Source organism: Nicotiana tomentosiformis, chromosome 3, assembly GCF_000390325.3.
Source record: "Nicotiana tomentosiformis chromosome 3, ASM39032v3, whole genome shotgun sequence".
In the NCBI taxonomy this organism is placed as follows: Eukaryota; Viridiplantae; Streptophyta; class Magnoliopsida; order Solanales; family Solanaceae; genus Nicotiana; species Nicotiana tomentosiformis.
In genome coordinates, this window is record NC_090814.1 from 103949516 (window position 1) to 103972517 (window position 23002).

Genomic DNA, 23002 nt, shown 5'->3' on the forward strand with positions numbered 1-23002 from the left:
CTAGTAGGCCTTTTCTTCGATTATCTAACTCTGAATGGCTCGAATCTAGCCAAAATAATTCGATATAGTCACAAAAAATTATAGGAATCAATGTCATAAGAAAATGCTACATTTTTCAATAAAAATCTGAAATTAACTCAAAACTTCGTCTGTGGGGTCCACGTCTCGGAATCCGGCGAAAGTTACTAAATATGAATGCCCCTTCAACCACGAGTCTACCCACACCAAAATTACTACATTCCGGTAACAATTCAGCAATCAAATCCTCAAATCTAGCCAAGAGGGTTTTCAAACTTTTCCAAATTAATTCACCAATTAAATGATAAAAACAGTGATGGATTCGGGTAATTCAACCAATATTGAGTTAAGAACACTTACCCCGTTGTTTTCTATGAAAATCTCCCAAAATCGCCTCAATCCGAGCTACAAATCGGTAAAAATGGAAAATGGGACAAAGTCCCATTTTCAGAAGTTAAACTCTCTGCCCAGTGATTTCTTCTACGCGATCGCGAACTTTCTCACGCGATCACGTAGCACAAATATTTATTGCCCAAAAATAACCCTACGCGATCGCGAAGTTCAAACTTACAGGCCTACGTGATCGCAAACCATTTCACGCGATCGCGAAGCACAAATGCGTGGCCTCCCCTTCTGCTCCACTTACTCTACGCGAACGCGATCTTTTTCACGCATTCGCGAATACAAAACTCCCACACCTACGCAATCACGGCTCTATTCACGCGATCGCGAAGAACAAAATATCCCTGCCTCAAACAAGCCTACGGGATCGCAAATCATTTCACGCGATCGCGTAGAACAAATTCACCTATGCCCCAAATTAGCTTACGCGATCGCATCCCCATCTTCACGATCGCGAAGAAGGTGTGAAACACTAGCTACCAGCAGTGCCAAAATGAAGGAAAATAATCCGAATACCATCCGAAACACGCCCGAGCCCCTCAGGACCTCAACCAAATATATCAACAAGTCCTAAAACATCATACGAACTTAGTCGAACCTTCAAATCACATCCAACAGCGCTAAAACCACGAATCATACCCCAATTCAAGCCTAATGAACTTTGAAATTTCAAGTTTCCACGAACGACGCCGAAACTTATCAGATCACGTCCGATTGACCTCAAATTTTGCACACAAGTCATAAATAACATAACGGAGCTATAAAAATTTTCGAAACTGGATTCTGATTCCGATATCAAAAAGTCCACTCCCCGGGCAAACTTCCAAACTTAAATTTCTATTTTAGCCTTTTCAAGTCTAATTTAACTACGGACTTCCAAATAAAATTCCGAACACGTTCCTAAGTTCAAAATACCATACGGAGCTGTTGGAACTATCAAAATTCTATTCCGGGATCATTTTCTAAAAATGTTGACTGAAGTCAAACTTAACATTTTAAGACCAACTTAAGGAACCAAGTGTTCCGATTTCAACCCGAATCAACCATCCCCGCAAGTCATAAATTAATAAAAGCACATACATGGAGTTTTATTTAGGGGAACGGGGTTCTAAAAGTCAAAATGACCTGTTAGGTAATTACAATTCTGGATCGGACTGAACGTCCCTCGGCAGTATCGTGCCTTATACGCTAGTAGCCAAATATTCATGAGCTAGTCTTTCCACTGATGCTCGGCCATTTATGGTATTTCTTATTTATTTGGTATTGACACTTGGCATATTCTGAGATATTAATAAAATAATAAAAGAATAAGCTCTAAAGGGAATAATTGGAAAATTTTGAGATTACAGAATTACTTCACTACAGCTGTATACTTCATACCTGTTATGAATTATCTTATTATTTATTTGGACCTCTAGTAAGTGTTAATATCGACCCCTCGTCACTACTCCTCCGGAGTTAGGCTAGATACTTACTAGATACACATTGATTTACGTACTCATGCTGCACTTCTGTACTAAATGTGCAGGAATTGATAGGTATATTTGGTGATCACCTTGGCGTGTAGGCGTACCTGTTGAGGAGACTTTATGCGAACTGCATTCCAAGCTACGCATCGCAGACCTCCGAGTCTCCATTGTACAGTTTACTTTATTCTGTCTTATTACATTTAGGACAGACGTTGTATTTATTATTGTACTCCTTAAAAAAGGCTCATGCACTTGTGACACCGGATTTTGGGGATTACTACAGGTAGCTCGTCATTGTACCTCGTGTTCATATTATCATTCACTATGTAAATGCTATTTCACATTATTTAATTAACGAAAAATTTTGATTTCAAATTTCTAAAATGGGTAATGCAATTGATAAATTATTGTTGGCTTGCCTGACGGTGGCGTTAGGCGCCATCATGAGCTATAGTGGATTTTGGGTCATGACACTTTGGTTGCTCTGCCTTAACCAAAACTCTTATTGTCGATCTTGCTATCTCTCTTGAAAGTGCAACATACAGTTGTTCGTGCAAGAAAACATATTGCGGTAAATATAGTCCAATATTTAGGATATTTGTCCTTATACTTTATTTGTTATATTTGCAAAACATAAACATACTAAAATTATTTGCACACAAATTTAAAAGGATATTCCTTAGTTTTGGAAGACGAAAGTTGAATTCAGGGATAAGAATATACTTAGAAGCACATTGACCAGTATCATAATTTTTGCATGTATGACGTTATTGTCAAAACTTCTATATACCATATGTGTACTATTACATAAGCTATTCGACGTATCTAAGTATTTCAGTAGCATGACAGACATATTTATTTTTAAAATTAACCTATATACAATGGAAGATCACCTTTAACTTATTCTATTATATATACGGCTACACTAACATATGTAATAATAAACTTGACAACAAACATGTATGGTAGAAGGTCATTTGGTATTAAAGTATTTAAGCATTCTTCTTAGTAGTAATTATTGGTATCGTTTTCCGCTGAGTCAAAAACTGAAAAGCATTTTATTTTTATTATAAAATTTTGCAATCAACATTTTATTTAGTTTATCAACATATTCATTTCTGCTAGCTAAGATATTTTTTTAATTCTATCATGCGATTTGCACAAATTGTGTTTTAATCTAATAATAGAAATATTTCTTTTATTAAATGCACTACTATTACCATTAGGATTGATAACCTAGTGTTCAAGAAAAACCAGATCTTCTTTTATTGGATGTTGTTATTTGTTTCTGACATGAAGCAAGAAGACACTAAATACTGGATCTGTTCTTACTTTATATTTCTTGTCCTTTGAATCTTTTTCATTTGAAGTCAGAAGTATAACTTTGGCAAGCTAGCTTTTACAATATCTGCTTTTATCGATTTTGGAACTACTGGTAGTACTTAACAAAATCACCTCCCAAACCATTAATTTTTCACCAAACTGTTCATTAATAAGAACCCCGGGCAATTGTTTCGATCGTTTGACACTTTGCCATAAGTGTTTCATCTCATATAATCAATTTTGATTTTCTTATAAATTTAGCACTATTGCTCTGCTTTGATATATCTGTGATGGTTATTTAAGTTGTTTGAAGAGGTATATCAAATCTAAAGTGGGTGGCCTCATAATAAAATCGTTGTTGGTACACTACTTGCTATTATTGCTAACAATGTCATGCCTCTTGATATGATATTTGCAAGTAATGTATGATATAAAAATATTATTTCGATTCCGGAGGTATCTACAAAGAATATTCCTATTATACCAGAGTCGACTCTTTATAATATAGTCTTGAAAACTTGTTCTTGATTATGATTTAGCTTTGATTGTGCTTCCTCAAAACTTGTATAACATTTTGATTCTTAATAATATACTAACCTTTTTACTTTGTGTTCTAACGCTCTTTTTATGGAATAAATTTATGTATCCTAAGATTTTTTTTTTAACTTGAATAAAATTTTTACTCATATGATGAATTTAAAAAATAATTGAATTGGATTCTCTTGCTAAATAATTAATTAAAATATTTAATTATTTGCATTTAACATAAATAATAATTTATTGTATGTTGATTCAGATCTTAATATTAGTTCATCTCTTGTTTTGAATATTTAATCTTAAATATAATTTTATACACTATAAATTTTATTTTCAAAGAGTAAAAGATTGATATGACATTTCACTTTTAGATCTTCATGTAAAAATCATTAATGATATTGACTCTTACCAACCATTTTTTCTCTTTCTCACACATTTTATATTCTTAAATATTTTCTTAGTTGTTTTTTAATAATTATTTTCAATATTACACGAAAAATTGAATAAAAAAATGAGTAGGAAAATAGTTCAAATATAATATTAAAATATATTATCGTGGGGGTATTTTTTCTTTATTTTAACTCTTTATGCAGTCCATTTAATATTACTTCTTTTTTGTATTGGACATTATGGAGTGGTAATGTATTGCCAATACGGAGTATTCTTATGAAATTAATTTTATTAAACCTTCCTACATATTTTTAATAAGAATTTAATAGACAAATTATATTAATTTTAAAATCTTAAAATATTAAAAATTAGCAAAGAAGGTATTGTAGTCCAAAAAATAAGTTATTGCAGTTATGTCCTTTCCCTATGAGTTCTTCCGCTTAATATTTTAGGGCTATTTTGATATATTAATATTGCATTTATGCTTTAATAATAATATAGGCTCTCATTTTTCTAAATGAATTTGGATAATATAATGCACTCTCAAATTAAATTAGTAATAGGAATTTTAAAGAAGTATATCCTAAAAGTAGGATTACATGACTAAAGATATTTACTTGTTCAATTTTATATGAATTAGACAGTCCGAAAGTAATTATACTAATAGGATTACAAAGGTAATCATGTAGAATTAGAAAGGTAATCATATAGGAATTTTGAGTGACTTTTGAGTTAACATATGCAAAGTATGATAATTTTCCCGAAAGTGACTTTCATAAACAATTTTCATTAGTTCAGTTGCCTTTAGAGTTAGAGTAAAGAGTCTTGAATTGTATATTATATTTTTAATGAATAAATTAACGTTAATATGGTCAATTTTATTGTTAATTAATGTTAAAAGGTGAATTTCTTAATATGTGTAAAAAATAATCAAAAAATTAATTAAAGTGGATGGAGAGAGTATCAATTTAATGTAACTTTCATTCCTTTTTACTCTATAACTAAACAGTTAATTAATCCAATCCACGTAAAAAAAACAGGAAGAATTTGGATACGGTAGTGGACTAGTGGTACATCAAACCGCAATGCAAATTATTTGTGGATGTACTAATTGCGATTTTTTGTCTTTCCCCTTTTAAATATCAAGAGTACGTAGCTAGAATACCATTTATAGAAAAGCTAAGGTGAGCTAGAGATAAAGATGATAGTATTAAGTAGGGCAAAGATCATTTTCAATCCGTTCAGAAACTATTTATATTTGATAGCCGCAAAAATATATAAAATTTATATATTTTTTGATATAACATATAAAAATGTACATATATAAAAAATATATATTTTTCGGCTATTATTTTGAGAGCGATTATACAATATCATTTCGATCTATTTACAGAAATGTACATGTATATACAGAAATATACGGGAAATGTATGGTCTTCATTTCGATCGGTTTTTGTTCGAATTCGTAGTTGGTGAATTCTCACTTTCCGTCATTTTAGATTTGAAACGATTTATTAAACTTATTTTAGCAGTTCAAAAACATGTTAGACGTACACTCTACAAATTAAAAAGTTAGAATTAACAATTGAATGATTCTGTTTCAAAGGAAATGTTCCAATTTGAATAGTAGAACAGACACAACGAAAATAAAATAGATGATATATGAAGTTTGGAGACGTGACAAACGAAAAATAAGTAAAATATTTAATATTTTTCTACATCTTCTTTTTGTTTTCATTGTTTTGTTTGTTATATCATTGAGGTAACTAGAAAAAGCTTTCGGTGTATTAAATGATGCCATAAGCATAAACGATGCTCTTTCAGTTTTATTTATATATTGGAACTTGTTTGATTAAGCTTGAAAAATAAGAAAGAAAAAAAACTTTTGGAACTTATGTTCTTAATGTTTGACATTTATATTATTTTAAAACTCTTTAAATTTTTTATTGTTTTACACATTTCATAACTTTTTGTATACTTTAAAATAACAAAGAATATAACAGAAATCAGAATGTGACGTGCACCATATGTGCTGACTTCTTTTTGTAAATAACTTTTTTTTTAAAAAAAATTATTATACATCAGGGGAAGGGAAGGAAATATGTGGGGGGGTTAGGGGGTGTTACGATCCAAAATCTTACCCGTCGTGATGGCGCCTATCTTAAGTTTGGAAACATAATATTTAAATTCAGCGGAAAAATATCACAAATACAGATATAAAGCACTCCCAAAACCCGGTGCCATTGAGTACATGAGCATCTAAATGAATATAAATTATGACTGAAAAAACAATTTACTGTATGAAAATATAGAACAGTACAATAACTGAAAGAAAGAGAGTTAAGGTCAGCGGACGCCAGGCAGCTACCTTGATAGTCTCCAACTGATAGCACTCTGAGATCTAACAGTCGTCATGCCCCAAAGCACCCGAATCTGCATACGAGGTGCAGAGTGTAGTATGAGTACAACCAACTCAATAAGTAACAAGACTAACCTCTGGGCTGAAAGTAATGACGAGTTCCGCAGGTACAGTCTAGTATAGAGATAACAATACAAAATTGTAGGCATGTTTTCAAGTTCAACAGTTAAACACAGTACAAGTAGGATTAGATCAATATTGCATGATATGAGGAATATGACATCTCTGTATCTACATCCCAATGCACATATTGTATGTGATGCATCTTAGTGAAAACTTCGTGTACTCACAATCTAAAAATACTCAATCACTCAATAATGTATCTGGCCAATCCAGCCCAGGGAAGATCCATCCTAAGTATATATGTGTCATGACCCAAAATCCAACTAGTCATGATGACACCTAACCCAACCCGTTAGGTAAGCCAATGTCATGACCCAATTCTCCATCCATAAGACGACGTGAGGGCAACTAGTCTCTACGACTAGGTAAGCCTAACACAATGCGGAAATAATAAAATAGAAGTAAAACTTAACAACTAACTGCAATAAGTAACTAAATAACTGGTAACAATGCCGTTCGGCATGTACAATAACCAACACTCTAGTAATACACAGTATTCCCAAAACTCGGAACATGATAAGTCACAAGCTACAGAAAGAAAACTAGTATCTCCATACACCATGGTCTAATAAAAGTAGTACAGAAGGTAATTGACATAGGGGAGAATAGAGGGGGACTCCGAGGTCTGCGGACGCGGCAGATATACCTTGAAGTCTCCAAACTGTCACTGCTCACTGATGACGTGGCTGATAAGAAGCATCTGGATCTTCACACAAAACATGTGCAGAAAAGTAGCATGAGTACACCACAACGGTACTCAATAAAGTGTCAAGTCTAACCTCGGTCGAGTAGTAACGAATTCAGGTCAGGGCCCAACGGTATATAATAAATAAAGCCGGAGAATGTAGCAATATAATAGAGACTGAAATTAAACAAAAAGGAAAACACAGCAAAATAGCAGTACAACACACAGGGTTAGGCAGCAGGGGATCTCCCGAGATACCGTTTCGTAGTCCCAAAGTAAATATGCAAAGAGATCTCCTGAGGGACCGCCTTGTAGTCTCAAAAGTAAATGTACAGGGAGAACTCCCGAGGTACCGCCTCGTAGTCTCAAAAGTAAATATGTAGGTAGAACTCCCGTAGCACCGTCTCGTAGTCTCAAAAGTAAATATGAAAGGAGAACTCCCGAGGTACCGCTTTGTAGTCTCAAAAGTAAATATGCAACTCAAACCAATAAATACAACAGTTAACATCAAGAATTCTACAGTTAAGACTAATAAAGATCAAGGAAAAACAGGAAAATCAACTAGACATGTTGCACATAGTTCAAATAAACAGTTAAAGTACGTAGACATACGAAATTAGACTAAAGGGATAACTACACATACTAGTATAGCTCAATAAAGATGAAAACAGGTTACTACTCAGTAAAAATCGAGTTTTACAACAAATAGCCCGCGTACGCACTCATCACCTCACCTACACGGCGCCCACATATCACAACAGTACCAAATCCTAAGTGGATTTTCCCCCCCCCAAAAGGTTAGGCAAGCCACCTACCTCAAATATCGCTCAATCAATCGATAAGGATGCCTTTCTCTCGATTTTCCAACTTCGAATGGCCCAAATCTAGCCAAAAGCAATTACATATCATGAATACAATTATGAGAAACTAATTTAAATAATAAATCTACGACCCAAAAGGTCGACTAGGGCCCACGTCACGAAATTGGGAAAAAGTCACAAAATACGAACACCCACTCGACCACAAGTTCACCCATACAAAAAATACCAATATCCGACATCAACTCAGCCCTCAAATTCTCAAAATCCCAAGCCTCAAACTCCCAAATTTTACCTTAAAGACACACTAACTAGGTGGACAAATAAATAGGGAAGCAAGATTATTGATAAAAAATAAGCACAAGGGACTTACCTCAAGAAATCCCTCGATACTCTCAAGAAATCGCCAAACCTGAGCTCAAAATGTTTAAAATGAGCAAAAATCGCGAACCCTTGCATTTAAGTGTTTTGTACAGTATTTCCGCTTCTGCGGTCACTTAGCCGCATCTGCGGCATCGCAGAAGCGACAACATTACCGCATCTAGGGTTCCTTCGCTCCTGCGGTCGACTCTCCTGCACCTACTGCACTCCCGCTTCTCCTGGTGCGCATCTGCGCCAATACGTCAGCTTCTGCGGACAGGCCTCCCCAAGCACTCGTCCGCTTCTGCGATCGATCCATTGCATAAGGGACACCGTTTCTGCGGACCTAACACCGCACATGCGACCACTGGCCAATTCCCCTAGCCCCACACTTGCACCCCATTTCTCGCACCCACGGGCTCGCACCTGCGGTCAGCCTTGCGCATGTGCGATTACACCAGCACCAGCCCAGCACAGAAAATCTTCTAAGTCCAAAAATGATCCGTTAACCATCCGAAACTCACCCGAGGCCCCCGGGACCTTAACCAAATATACCAACCAGTCCTAAAACATCACACGAACTTAGTCGAGCCTTTAAATCACATCAAACAATGCTAAAACACGAATTACATCTCGATTCAAGCCTAATGAACTTAAAAGTTTCAAATTTTCACAACCGATACCGAACCCTATCAAACCATGTCAGATTGACCTCAATTTTTTCACACAAGTCATAACTAACATTACGTACCTGCTTCAACTTCCAGAATCAAAATTCGACCCCGATATCAAAAAGTCCACTTCCTGTCAATTTTTCCCAAAAATTAACTTTTGTCATTTCAAGCCTAATTCAGCTACAGACCACCAATTCACAATCTGGACACGCTCCTAAATCCAAAATCACCCAACGTGGCTAACGAAACTGATGAAACTCCATTCCGGAGTGGTCTTTACACAGTTCCGACTACGGTCAAAATTCTAGAACTTAAGCTTCCGTTTAGGGACTAAGTGTCCCAAATTACTCTGAGACCACAACAAAACCTCCCGACAAGTCACATAAGTAGAAAAAGATATGGGGGAAGCAGTAAATAGGGCATCGGGGCTAATATACTCAAAACGACCGACCGAGTCGTTACAGCCAATTTACAAATATCCGATTAAAATAATATTTAACTAAATCTAATATATTTTCCAGGGACTGGTAGTACAAATCATGAGCTTCTAAGATTTAGTGTTTACAAAGATGGCATAAAATGAAATACAACATCTGTTTAAAATATACATGAACAGATTAAAATTCTAAAACTACTATGAACAAAAGGCAGCAATGACTGGAACGCTGGTAAATCTCCAGATCTCGCCATGTACAACAACATCAATATCCAAAATCTGCACGTAAGGTGCAAAAGTGTAGTATGAGGACAACCGATCCCATGTACTCAATAAATAACAAACCTAAACATAGGCTGAAAGTAGTAACGAGCTGGAACATAGGCCGCGGTCCAACACCAATAGCCAACAACAGTTCATAACAAAATAAATAGAAGTAATAAAGGAAGTATCTCAGAGATGAAATGCTCAGCTCATTCACAATTATAGAAAAATAGGAGTGCTTTTCAAGTATATCAGTGAAAACCTAAAACTTTTACCGAAATCACCAAAATATGAGTATGTTTTGTAAAACTGTGATTTTCCCAAAAAACTTTTCAACAACAGAGAGGATGTTTCATTTTAAAATGGCATGAGAAAAATATATCTCTATGTCTACATGTCAATGAGTATGTGGAGTCATGAATGATGCTATATCGTACATCATGAGGAAAATGCATCTCTATGCATGTATGTCAAGTGTGCATGTTAATGCGATGCAACTCAGTGATAAAACCATGTGCATACTATCAAAGTATCAATTCACTCAGTCCTCCCAGTCACTCGACACTTGCACTCAACACTCGCCATTGGTAGGTACCTGCGCTCATTGGGGGTGTGTACAGACTCCGGAGGGTCTCCTTCAGTCCAAGCGCTATAAACCGCACAGACAACTCACGTGCTGCATGGACAACTCACGTGCTATAATATGAATATCTGGATACGCATGGACAACTCACATGATGCATGAACAACTCACGTGTTGCACAGATAACTCACATGCTATAGTATCAATATCTGGATTCTCACGGACAACTCACGTGCTATAGTATCAATATATGGATCCGCACGGACAACTCACGTATTACACGGACAACTCACGTGCTATAATATCAATATCTCAAAAATCAGGCCCTCAACCTCACTCAGTCATCAATCTCTCTAGTCTCTCGGGCTCACAGTGTCATGAAACTAGCCCAAATAATGATATGTTGTATCAGTAAATAACAACAGAGACTAAGATATGATATGAAATAAATGTATATGACGGTGTACGAAATTATAATTTAAACATATACTTCAACAGCAGAACTGACCTCAGTAGGTCCCAATAATATCAACATTTTCCTAAGCATGATTTCTAACATGAGTCACAGCTAAGTTTCTCTAACACATAAACATACATGAAAAAATACAAGTTAATTGACTATATAGCTCTACTGAATCAACGGAATCTCAATTTCTACCGTGCACGCCCACACGCCTGTCACCTAGCATGTGCGTCACCTCCAAACAATTCACATAACACATATAATCAGGGTTCATACCCTCAGCTCCAAGTTTAGAAGAGTTACTTACCTTGAACAAGCCGAATCCAATGCCGAGCAAGATAAACACTACTCTGGAAATTCCATTCCGCGCGTATCAACCTCCAAACGTCTTCATGTCTCCTCAATTCAAGCCAAACGATTTATATTTATTCAAATAACGTGCAAATAAATCACAATTTACTCCAATGCTTACAAATTAATAAATTATAAAAATTTCCAACTCAGCTCGAAATATCGACAGTGGGTCCCGCATCTCGAAATCCAACGAAACTCATAAAATCTGACAACCTATTTTATGATATGCAAGTGATAGATGTGACTAAGTACAAATTTATTTTTCAACCAAATAATTCAACAGCAATATGACCCATGAGGGTCCCAAAATGCATCGACATGTAGCCTAAACATGATCTTTAATATAAGTCTCAGCTCAATTTCTCTAACACGTAGAGGATATGCTGATAATGAAATTTATTTAATTATGCAACTCTACAGAATCAATTAAGTCACAATTCCTACGATGCACACCCACACGCCCGTCACCTAGCATGCGCGTCATTTCCAAATAATTTATACAACACGTCATTCAGGGATTCATAATCTTAGAACCAAGTTTAGAAGTATTACTTACCTCAAGCCGTGTAATTCTTTACTCCGCTATGCCTTTGCCTCACGAATTGGCCTTGGAAAGCCTCGTATCTAGTCACAATTATCTCGATTCAATCAAAATAAATTATTGAAATTAATTCCATATGAAAATACTAATTTTCCAACAAAATCACATATTGCGCCCACGTCTCAGAACCCGACGAAAGTTACAAAATATGAATGCTCATTCAACTACGAGTCCAACCATATAAATTTTTCCAAATTCCGACATTAACTCGACCTCCAAATCTCAAATTCTCATTTTGAAATCCCTAGGCCCAATTCCTCTAATTTCACCTCAAAATCATATAATCTAGTCGAAATACTCAATAATAATACAATATTATTGAGTAACAATGATCATAAGTGACTTACCTAAAATTTTCCCGTGAATTCTGGCTCAAAAATCACCTCAACCCGTGTTGGATATGTCAAAAATCTCAGACTCATCTGTTTTTAGCATTTTGTCCAGGCTTTTCGCACCTGCGGAACTGCTTTTGCGGTGCATTTTTCCGCTTCTGCGGTAGCCACTTATTTCCCCCAACTCCTCACCTGCGCTCAAAATCCTGCACCTACGAGTGCGCTTCTGCGAACCCCTCACAGCACCTGCGGCCACGTAGGTGCGAAAAAGTCTTCGCACCTGCGACCTTCGTCCTCCCCAGCCTTGGCTGCTTCTGCGATGGCCCTTGCGCACCTACGGTGTCGCACCTGCGTTCAAAGCTTCGCAGCTGCAGTTACACCAAAAGCAAATTCCAGATTTTCCTAAGTCCGAATTTTCGATCCGTTAACCATCCGAAACTTACTCAAGGCCCCCAGGACCTCAACCAAATATATTAACAAGTCCCAAAATATCATACGAACTTATTCTAGCCTTCAAATTATATCAAACAACGCTAAAAACACGAATCACACCTCAATTCAAGTATAACAAAAACTAACGAATTCCAACTTCTACATTTGATGCCGAAACCTATCAATTCAATTCTAATTGACCTCAAATGTTGCACACAAGTCATAAATGACATAACAGAGCTATTCAAATTTTCAGAATCTGATTTCTATCCCGATATCAAAAAGTCAACTCCCCGGTCAAACATTCAAACTTAAATTTCTTATTTTCGCCATTTCAAGCCTAATTTAACCACAGACCTCAAAAATAAATATCCAGACACACTCTTAAAGTTCTAAATTACCATACAGAACTATTGGAACCATCGAAATTCTATTCTGGGGTTGTTTATACATAAGTCAACATCCGGTCAACCTTTTCAACTTAAGTTTCCATCTTGGAGACTAAGTGTCTTAACTCATTTCAAAACCTCACCGGACCCAAACCAATTACCCCGGCAAGTCATATAATAACTTTAAAGTATAAATTGAATAGTAAATGGGAAAATGTGGATGTAATACTCAAAATGACCGTCTGGGTCGTTACAGGGGCTACTTGTTTAGTGTGATATTATCACCTTTGTAGTGCTTAGCATAAAATTTAGCATTACAATATTATTTTATTATAATATTTGTTACCATCCATAAGTAACATGAGTATAATTTATGTATAAATTTATGTATTATTTTATGATAGATAAAGGTGGAACAAGAATATGAAAATTAATAATAGATGAGTTAAAACAACAAAATTAATGATCAAAATTAATATATATGTATTATTTTTTGGAAAGTAAACAAAACAACAATTTTTCCCTATACAATATATTTTTTGTATTACTAATTGTCTCCTTACAATCTCTATATTACTAATTCTTGCATAATTTATCTCTAAACCAAGTCTTCCATCCCCCACTATAATAATATAAAAAAGAAGTAGAAGGAAAAACCCCAAACAAGAGATGAAGCAAAAAAGAAAGACCAAATCAATTGAGAATCTTCTGCTAATTAAGCATCTCCCGAATTAGGGTGGACGTTCGGGCAGTTCAGATTGGATATGAGACTTTCAGTTTGAATTTTCGATTTTCGGATGGAAGAAATAACAATTCAAATCCAGTCCAAATAAGTTCATATTGGATCGGATTTTTTAAGTTTTGTTTCGGATGAATCGGTTTGGATATTATGAATTTTCGATTTTGAGCGTATAAGTTGTGATGCTTCTACTTTTTATCAAAAATGAATATCCAAATGAAGCACTCATGCATGTTAAATTGCTTGAAAAATTTCTTATTCTTGCAACAATCATCTAAATAAAACATTCAAGTAATGAAATTATTATTTAGAAAAAATACAACAGAGACATTAATACGACCGATAAGAAGTAGCAAAAGTAAAATCATGTCCAAATAGAAAGTATTCTAACAATAACCTAGTAATTAATATTGAATATATGAGATAATATCTATGGGTGGGGTATTGAACTTATTACTATTGGCATATGAATAATGGACTAAATATAAAGTACAAAAAGTTTAGATTTTCGGATATCCAAAATCCGAATTACCAAATCCAATATCCAATCCGAAATTCAAAAATATTAAAAATTAAATCCAAAATTCAATCCGTAATCCGAAAATCCAAACAAAAATCCAAAAAATTCGAATTTCGGTTTGATTTAAAATTTTCCCAAACTATGCCCACCCCTATCCCGAGTGGATGAAATAATCTATAGTCAAGCATTGTATTTCTTAAACATAAAGGATCAGTCATAACCGCAAATACAAATTAAATTCTTATTAGAATATATAAAGGCTATGAAAAATGCGCGCATGCATCTTGTGTATTCCGTTTTGTTTGCAAACCTATCCGACAACACTAGAGTATTTCAATATCATTAATTAGTATGGCAGAGCTACACGTTAGGCTAAGGGCGTCAATTGATACCTTTTTAATGTAATATTACATTATATAACGAGGTTAAATTTTTTATTTTACCTATATAGACTATATATGTTGGAACTCCTTAATTTTTTCATGTTAACTTTATATTGACACCCTGAAATTTCTAGTTCCCTCATGTGGAAATGTAGAGAGACGGTTAATTATATCGAAGCGTGGATTATTAATTAATTCTCCAGATAATATAAAAGCCTAGCTTCTTTATTCATATGCTTCATAAACAGCATTTACACAGAGCGAAAGATCAAACATCGATCTAAGACAAGGGATAGATTTATCCACATTATTTAGAAAGCCAGGTTAAGACATAGCAGGTTAGGTTAATTATCCATCAGTCTTCTGGAATTTCCTGAAGAAAACCATAAAAGGCTGGTTGGTGAGAGCCAGACGCCTATATCCGAAATGGTCAGTCACGCCGACATCTAAACAATCAACGGGTTGGCACATTGGACACAAAACTTTATCAGGACAATACCTTAAATTGTAGAAAGGTGCTGTTTTTGTTACTTTCTCAATCTTAAACCAGCTGTTTATTGTTTCGGGTCCTGGATTTCCTAGAGTTCCACCGGTTACCACAAACCTAACCCCTCGTGCAGTTAAGTCGGGATCACCAACTTTCCAAACAGTTTCATTAACACAGAGTCGTGACGTTGGAACAGAGAACATAATATTAATGTTATTAGTTTCACGTACGACATTAAAAGGTGGGGGACCGGGGTGAGTGGTAAAGAATTTCACGGGCATGCCTGGTCGGGTGTCCCTCCCATGCTGGACTACGCCGTTTGGACATTTGGTGTTTCCAAGATTGGTTAAGTATACGCCGCCGCCGCCGCTTCCCCAGATAGCGGAGATAATGTGGTACTTTTCGCCGATCTGGAGCGGTTCGCCATTTATGTCTAGCACTTCGGGGAGTACAGGGATAGGGAAACCCTTGCCATCAGCAGTAGTGGTGGGAAGGACAATGGGATTAGTGGAAGTGAAAGATGATGAAAAGACCACAAAGGGAAGCAAAGAGAGAGTAGTTGAAAGCAAGAGGAAGCTGAAAATAAAGGATTTCATGTTTACCCAAGGAGGGTGTTGCGTATTGTTTGATATGCAGTCCATTATTATTGAAGCTTGAATTTTATAGAGGGATAAGATGAAATTGTACTTGCTATAGTTGCATGGATAGTCCTTCAAATTGGCACGTTTAAAATGTGCATTTTGTTTTTTAGTAGTCTCTATGTCGTACATTATCGGTTCATTATGATTGAAAACGATAAAAATCAAATGCTCTTATCTCTTTTAATTTATGTGGTGCACGGTATTTGATTTATTAGAGGGAAAAAAATCTTGGCATTAACAAAGAAAAAAGACACTTTAAATTTTTGTGTAAGACATGCCACAGTAACTTCTGTAACTATAAAATTATATTATTAATGTTAAAACGTAAAGCTTAATGTTAAATTATTTTTAAATATATAAATATTTTTTTATGAAATAGACTAATATGAAGAGAGCATAAAAATTGGAATAGGGGGTAATATTTTAAGAGCCAAACATTTTCTTAGTTACTGCAGCTTTAAACATTTTGTAGCACACTTTTTATATAATCTCCAAAAATGGGCGTACTTTATTTATACTACCTCCGTTCCAATTTATGTGAACCTATTTTCTTTTTGGTTCGTTTAAAAAAGAATGATCCCTTTCTAAATTTGGAAACAATTTTGCTTAAACTTACCATTCTACCTTTAATAAAAAACTTTTATAACCATACAAATATTCTTGGCCCTTTTTGAATTGTTTAGGACTACAAATTTCAAAAGTCTTCATTTTTTCTTAAACTCTGTATCCAGTCAAATAAGTTCACATAAATTGAAACGAATGGAGTAAAATATTAGCAAAATAATTTGTGACCCTCCTACACTAAACTTTACCATCTCTTTAGGAGGAAGAACAATAATAATTTGATTCTTTTTCTTTGTAATCATGGCACGTTTAAAATGGATTTTCGTGGACGATATCATCTATATGTTCCGCGTATTATTGGCTCGCATGTATTGAAGGACAACATATAGGAATCAATTTCAACCACAACTAAGATGATACAATCTTAAACTTCCAAGTTAATCCAATCACATTCCAACATTGCATAAATCACATTGATATTTACTTTGTTTGTGACTTGTGAGAAAGTTCTTTCAGGTACCTAACCTTGCAAGTTCAATATGTAAAGAAGCTAGGCTAAGTCTTTTTAACTCAAAATATGCTTGATCTGATAGGATACTTAAGCAGAATAATGCTAAAAAGATTTAATGGAAGTTAGGTACAAAATGGGAATTCTTAAAGTACAATGAACAATCTCGGCAACAAAATCCCTCCAAAACATCCTTTTAAGATAGAGATGGAAAGTGAAAAAGAAAAAAAAAATGAATGGGGTTAGGTTTCTTATTTTTTTAGCGGTATTAATTCAATAAACTCCAAATTTCTTTGCTTGCCAAAGGATGTCTCCGATACTATAATATCTCAAAGTGACAAAAAATACTGTTGAGAGCTACCAATTAAGCGCTGAAGCACCGACCTCGTTTACTTAGTTATTAGCTGTAAAATATTGCCTTTGTTAAGTATTTCCAACACCTACTTCTCACTATAAGATTAGGCATATACAGTTACGAAATACCTCGTAGTTAAATATAAAATTTTTTGTAGCTAAACACTTTAGTCACAAAAATAATTTTTGTAGCATCCATAGCAAAATGTAGCATAACTAAAAGTTAGCTTCGGACTTTACATGATCCGTGGCTAAGAACTAATATTTATTGTTACAAATCTTTTGCCACGAAAAAATATATTCACAGCAAATTATTTTATTCTTTTGCCAACACAAATAATATTTGTAGCTATCTTTATATTGTAGCCACAGGGTATTCAATTGTAGCAAAAGACATAATTTGTTTGCCTCGCAAATTTAGATTTTGTGGCTATTTTTATAGTTTAGTTTCGTGACACTAGTATGTTTTTTATGTCACGACCCAAACTAATCCCTGTCGTGATGGCGCCTATCGTGGAACTAGGCAAGCCGACTCATTTCCAAAACAAACCGATATTTCATTTAAAAGATAATTTTAATGCTATTTAACATAAAAAAAACCTTCGTAAAAGAGTTCAAATCAAAATAAAAGTGCGAAAAAGAAAAGTCCGACATCGGAGTGTCACTAGTCATAAGTATCTACTACCATTTGTCTAACAATATCAAGACTAACATAGTCTGAAAAATAGCTAAATACAACTAAAATAAGATAAGAGGGAGAAGAGCAGGGACTGCGGTTGCCAAGCAGCTACCTTGCTATCCGCAAGAAAATCTGTAACCAGAATAACCAACAACCGCTACCGTGTCCAGCTACACCTGGATCTGCATAACTAATGTAAGTAACAACAATAAATAAAGACTGAGCAGTAGTGACGAGCAATAAAGCATATCAAGTTCATATCACAAAAATCCAGTAAAGTACAACATGCTTTAAGAATCAGTGTTTGAATCAAATCATCTCGTTTAAACCCGGTTCCAGTAAAAATTATTTAAAGATATTTTTCATCAGTTTTTCAAACAAGGCTCAATGCAAAAGTGAGCAAAATAATAAAATCATAAACAGCCTCTCGGACAAACCTCACAGTCACTCATGCCACTAGGGCATACCTCACAATCACTCTTGCCAATCGGGCATACCTCACCATCACTCTCGCCACTCGGGCATACCTCACAATCACTCATGCCTCACAGTCACTCAGCACTCGGCACTCGCACTCAGTAGGTACCTGCGCTCACTGGGGGTGTGTACAGACTCCAGAGGAGTTCCTTCAGCCCAAGCGCTATATCAAGCCAAATCATGACATAAATCACTCAGGCCCTCGGCCTATATCAAACATGTTGTGGCGTACAGCCCGATCCCATAAATATCCTCACAAATCAGACCCTCGGCCTCACTCAGTCATAAACGTCTCAAGACACTCGGGCATTTTAGTAAAAATATGGCATTCGGCCTAAAACAACATTTATATGCATCAAAATGGAGTCATAAAATTGAGTTATGCAATAAACAAGTATAACCATGATTGAGTATAGATTTTCAATCGAAAACAGTAAGAGGATAGTAAGAAAAGGCCCCTAAGGGTCCAAACAGCACTAGCACAAGGCCCAAACATGGCATTCAGTGCAACTTACAAAAACTCTTTCTAAAACATATAAGCATCATTTAATTTCCACAAAATATGCAACTTTACAGTGCTACGGGAACGGACCAAGTCACAATCCCCAAAGGTGCACGCCCGCACGCCCGTCACCTAGCATGTGCGTCACTTCAAAATAGTAGAATGATACAAAAATCCGGGGTTTCATACCCTCATGACTAGATTTACAATCATTACTTACCTCAAACTGGTCAAATCTCTATCCTGAAATGCTCTTGCCTCTCGACGCGGCCTCCAAATGCTCTGAATCTATTCACAATCAATACAATACCATCAATATACGCTAATGGAATGAATTCCACAAGAAAAACTACCAAATTAGCCCAAAACGCGAAATTGGCTCAAACCCGGCCCCCGGGCCCATGTCTCGAAATACGATACAATTTACAAAACTAGGAAACCTATTCACTCACGAGTCCAACCATACCAAATTTGTCAAAATCCGACTTCGAATCAACATTCAACTCTCAAAACTCATTTTATGAAGTTTCTACTATTTTTTCCAATTTTCCACCCCAAAGTACTAATCAAATGATGAAATCAGTTATATATTCATGTACATTAACCAAATCTGAGTTAGAATCACTTACCCTTATGAATTTCTTGAAAAACCCTCAAAATATAGCCACAAACCGAGCTCCCTAGGTCCAAAATGTGAAATAATGCCCTAAACCCCGTTTATATAGTGCACTCTCTGATCTCCACTACGCTGACCACGAAAATCCAGGCGCGGCCGCGAAAATCCAATGCTGTCCGCGCTTCTGGTGGCTGTAGTGATAGGCTTTAGTATTTTATCCATAACTTTCTCTACAAATGTCCAAATGATGATTTATCTAGCTTTCTGGAAACTAGATATGAAGGGCTACAACTTTCGTTTTTGAATCATCTCAACATTTCTTGTATATCAAAAGATATAGGCTTCCGAAGTCGGACCAGCAAATCTGTAGATCTGCCCTAGAGCGCCTCCGCGACCAAATATACGCGGTACGCTCCCCCTCCTCCGCCCTCAGCTGAATTTTTGCCCCCCTCAGCAAAATTTTAAGCACCAGAACCATGCCTCAGTTCCGGTAATGCCCAGACTCGCTCAAAACTCACCCGAAACACACCTGAAGCCTCCGGAACCTCAACCAAAAATACCTACAAGTCATATATCAATATACAAACTTAGTCAAACCTTCGAATAACTCAAAACAATATCGAAACACCAAATTACCCTCGGATTCAAGCCTAAGAACTTCTAAATTTCTAAATTTGGCATCCGATGTTGAAACCAACCAAACCACGTCTGAATGACCTCAAATTTTGCACATACGTCACAAATGACACTATGAACCTACTCCAACTTCTAGAATTCCATTCTGACCCTGATATCAAATTTTTCACTGCCAACCGAAAATCGCCAAATTTTCAATTTTGCCAATTCAAGCCTAATTCTAACATGAACCTCTAAATCACATTCCGGACGCACTCCTAAGTCCAAAATCACCTAACAGAGCAAACGAAACCATCAAAATTCAAATTTGAGATCGTTTACACATAGGTCAACATCCGGTTGACCTTTCCAACTTAAGGTTCTAAATAAGCGACTAAGTATCTCATTCCACTTCCAAACCACTCCGGGCCCAAACCAACTAACCTAGAATATCATAGGAGCGTGTCCAGATTGTGATTTGGAGGCTAGTAGCGAAATTAGGCTTGAAATGGCGAAAGTTGAATTTTTGGAAAGTTTGACCAGGAGTGGACTTTTTGATATCGAGATTGGATTCTAATTCTGGAAGTTGGAGTAGGTCCATAATATCAAATGAGATTTGTGTGAAAAATTTAGGGTCAATCGGACGTGATTTGATAGGTTTCGGCGTCGTTTGTATAAGTTGGAATTCCTTAGTCGCAATAGGCTTGAATTGGGGTGTGATTCGTATTTTTGAAGTTGTTTAATATGATTTGAGGGCTCGACAAAGTTTGTATGAGGTTTTGGGGCTTGTTGATATAATTGGTTGAGGTCCCGGGGGCCTCGGGTTGATTCAGGATGGTTAACGGATCAAAAGTTAGAGTTGAGAGATTGCTGAAGCTGGGCTTTGCTGGTGTAACCGCATCTGCAAAGCTTTGATCGCAGGTGCGAGCTTGCAGGTGCAGACTGGAATGTGCAGGTGTAAGTTTGGAAGGGATTGTGCAGGTGGCCGCAGGTGCAAGGGAATTGCCACACCCGCATGACCGCAGATACGGCAGGGGGACTGAAGAACTAGAATTGGGCAGGTGAGCTTGGTCCGCAGAAGTGGCTTGGATGCTCGCAGAAGCGAGTCCGCAGAAGCAGAGTGAGGGACCGCATGAGCTAAAGGAGCCGCAGATGTGGGTGAGAGGTCGCTTCTGCGATGCCGCAGAAGCAGAAGTGCTGGCAGAACAGTTAATACAAGTGTTCGCGATTTTGCTTCATTTTAAACATTTTGAGCTCGGGTTTTGGCAATTCTTGAGAGGATTTTTGAGGGGATTCTTGAGGTAAGTCCCTTGTGCTAATTTTTGTTTAATAAACTTTCTTCTCCATTGATTTCCCACCTAGTTGGTGTGTATTTAAGGTATAAATTTGGAGTTTGAGGGTAGGGATTTTGAGAGTTTGATTTGGGGATTTGGATGATGATTTGCTGTCGGATTTCGATAAATTTGATATGGTTGGACTCATGATTGAATGGACTTTTGGGTTTTGTGACTTTTATCAAATTTCGAGACATAGGCCGGGGGCGGCTTTTGAGTCGATTTTTTACTTTTGCTTAATACCTTATCATTTTCTTATGGAATCGATTCCTTTAGCCCGTATTGGTTATATCGAATTGTTTATGGCTAGATTCGAGGCATTTAGAGGCTGTTTCCTGAGGCAAGGGCGTGTTGGAGTAAGGATTTACTAGGATTGAGGTAAGTAACAATTCTAAATTTGGTTCTGAGGGTATGACACCCTAGATTATGTGTTATGTGATTGGTTTTGAGGTGACGCACATGCTGGGTGACAGGCGTGCACCGTAGGAATTGTGACTTGGTCAATTCCATATAACCGTGTAGTTGAATAATCTGTTGTTTTTCATATATTTGTTTTCCACGTATTAAAGGAATTGAACTGCAAATCATGTTTAGACCATGTGTTGACACTGTAGGGACCCACATAGGTCGTGTACATGCCGAATTATCTGCTAAATTGTTGTTTTGTATTTAGTCACAGTTTTACTTGCATATTATGTCTCAGTCTCTATTGTTCATTATTGATGCATTATAGCATTGATGTTTGGGCTGATTATCATGAGTTCCGAGAGCCTGAGAGACTGGAGAGATTGATGACTGAGTGAGGCCTAGGGCCTGATTGTGAGGATATTTATGGGATCAGGCTGCACGTCACAGCATGTTTTATTGATATATGCCATTATTGGCTTGTTATAGTTCTTGGGTTGAAGGAGCCCCTCCGGAGTCTGTACACACCCCTGTGAGCGCAGGTACCTACTGAGTGAGAGTGCGGAGTGCCGAAAGCTGAGTGCCGAATGGTGAGTGATTGAGGGAATGGAGTGACTGTGAGGAATGAGTGATTGTGAGGTTGGAGTGAATGGGGGGACTGGTTGACTGCTGCTCTGTGAGGATGCATTTAACTTCATTATTGTTACACTTCAGCTGTCATATACACTGTCTTGAAATTTCTTAGAGATATTATCTTCCATTTCAAATAAACTTTACATGAAATAACTGTTTTGGACTTATTTGCGGAACTTGAAATCATGCTTACCTTCCTATGTGGATATTACTGTAATTGAACTTAACTATGAAGCTCATCACTACTTCAGTTCTTTATTTAGTATTGTTACTTACTGAGTTGGTTGCACTCACGCTACACCCTATACTTCGTGTACAGATCCAGATATTTCCGGACACAGTGGGTGTTGATTTCATCGACAGTTGATCTTTTGGGAGATTCCAAGGTAGTTGTCCGGCGTTTCGCAGACCTTGTCTCTCCTTACCTATCTTCCTGCTTATTGTATTTAGTTTCAGACTATCATAGACAATAT

At 36.3% G+C, this 23002-nt stretch overlaps 1 protein-coding gene across 1 annotated transcript; it reads right to left on the reverse strand.

The window, feature by feature from the left end:
- Window positions 1-14918: 14918 nt before the first annotated feature.
- Window positions 14919-15917, reverse strand: LOC104102812 (aspartic protease inhibitor 1-like). The gene has a single exon (XM_009610646.4). It carries the CDS (start codon window positions 15840-15842, stop codon window positions 15063-15065), a length of 780 nt encoding a protein of 259 aa, XP_009608941.2. The 5' UTR covers window positions 15843-15917; the 3' UTR covers window positions 14919-15062.
- Window positions 15918-23002: the final 7085 nt, after the last annotated feature.

Bases quoted from the DNA above. Each gene is read 5' to 3' on its own strand.
- LOC104102812 (XM_009610646.4), bottom strand. From the start codon at position 15,842: ATGGACTGCATATCAAACAATACGCAACACCCTCCTTGGGTAAACATG.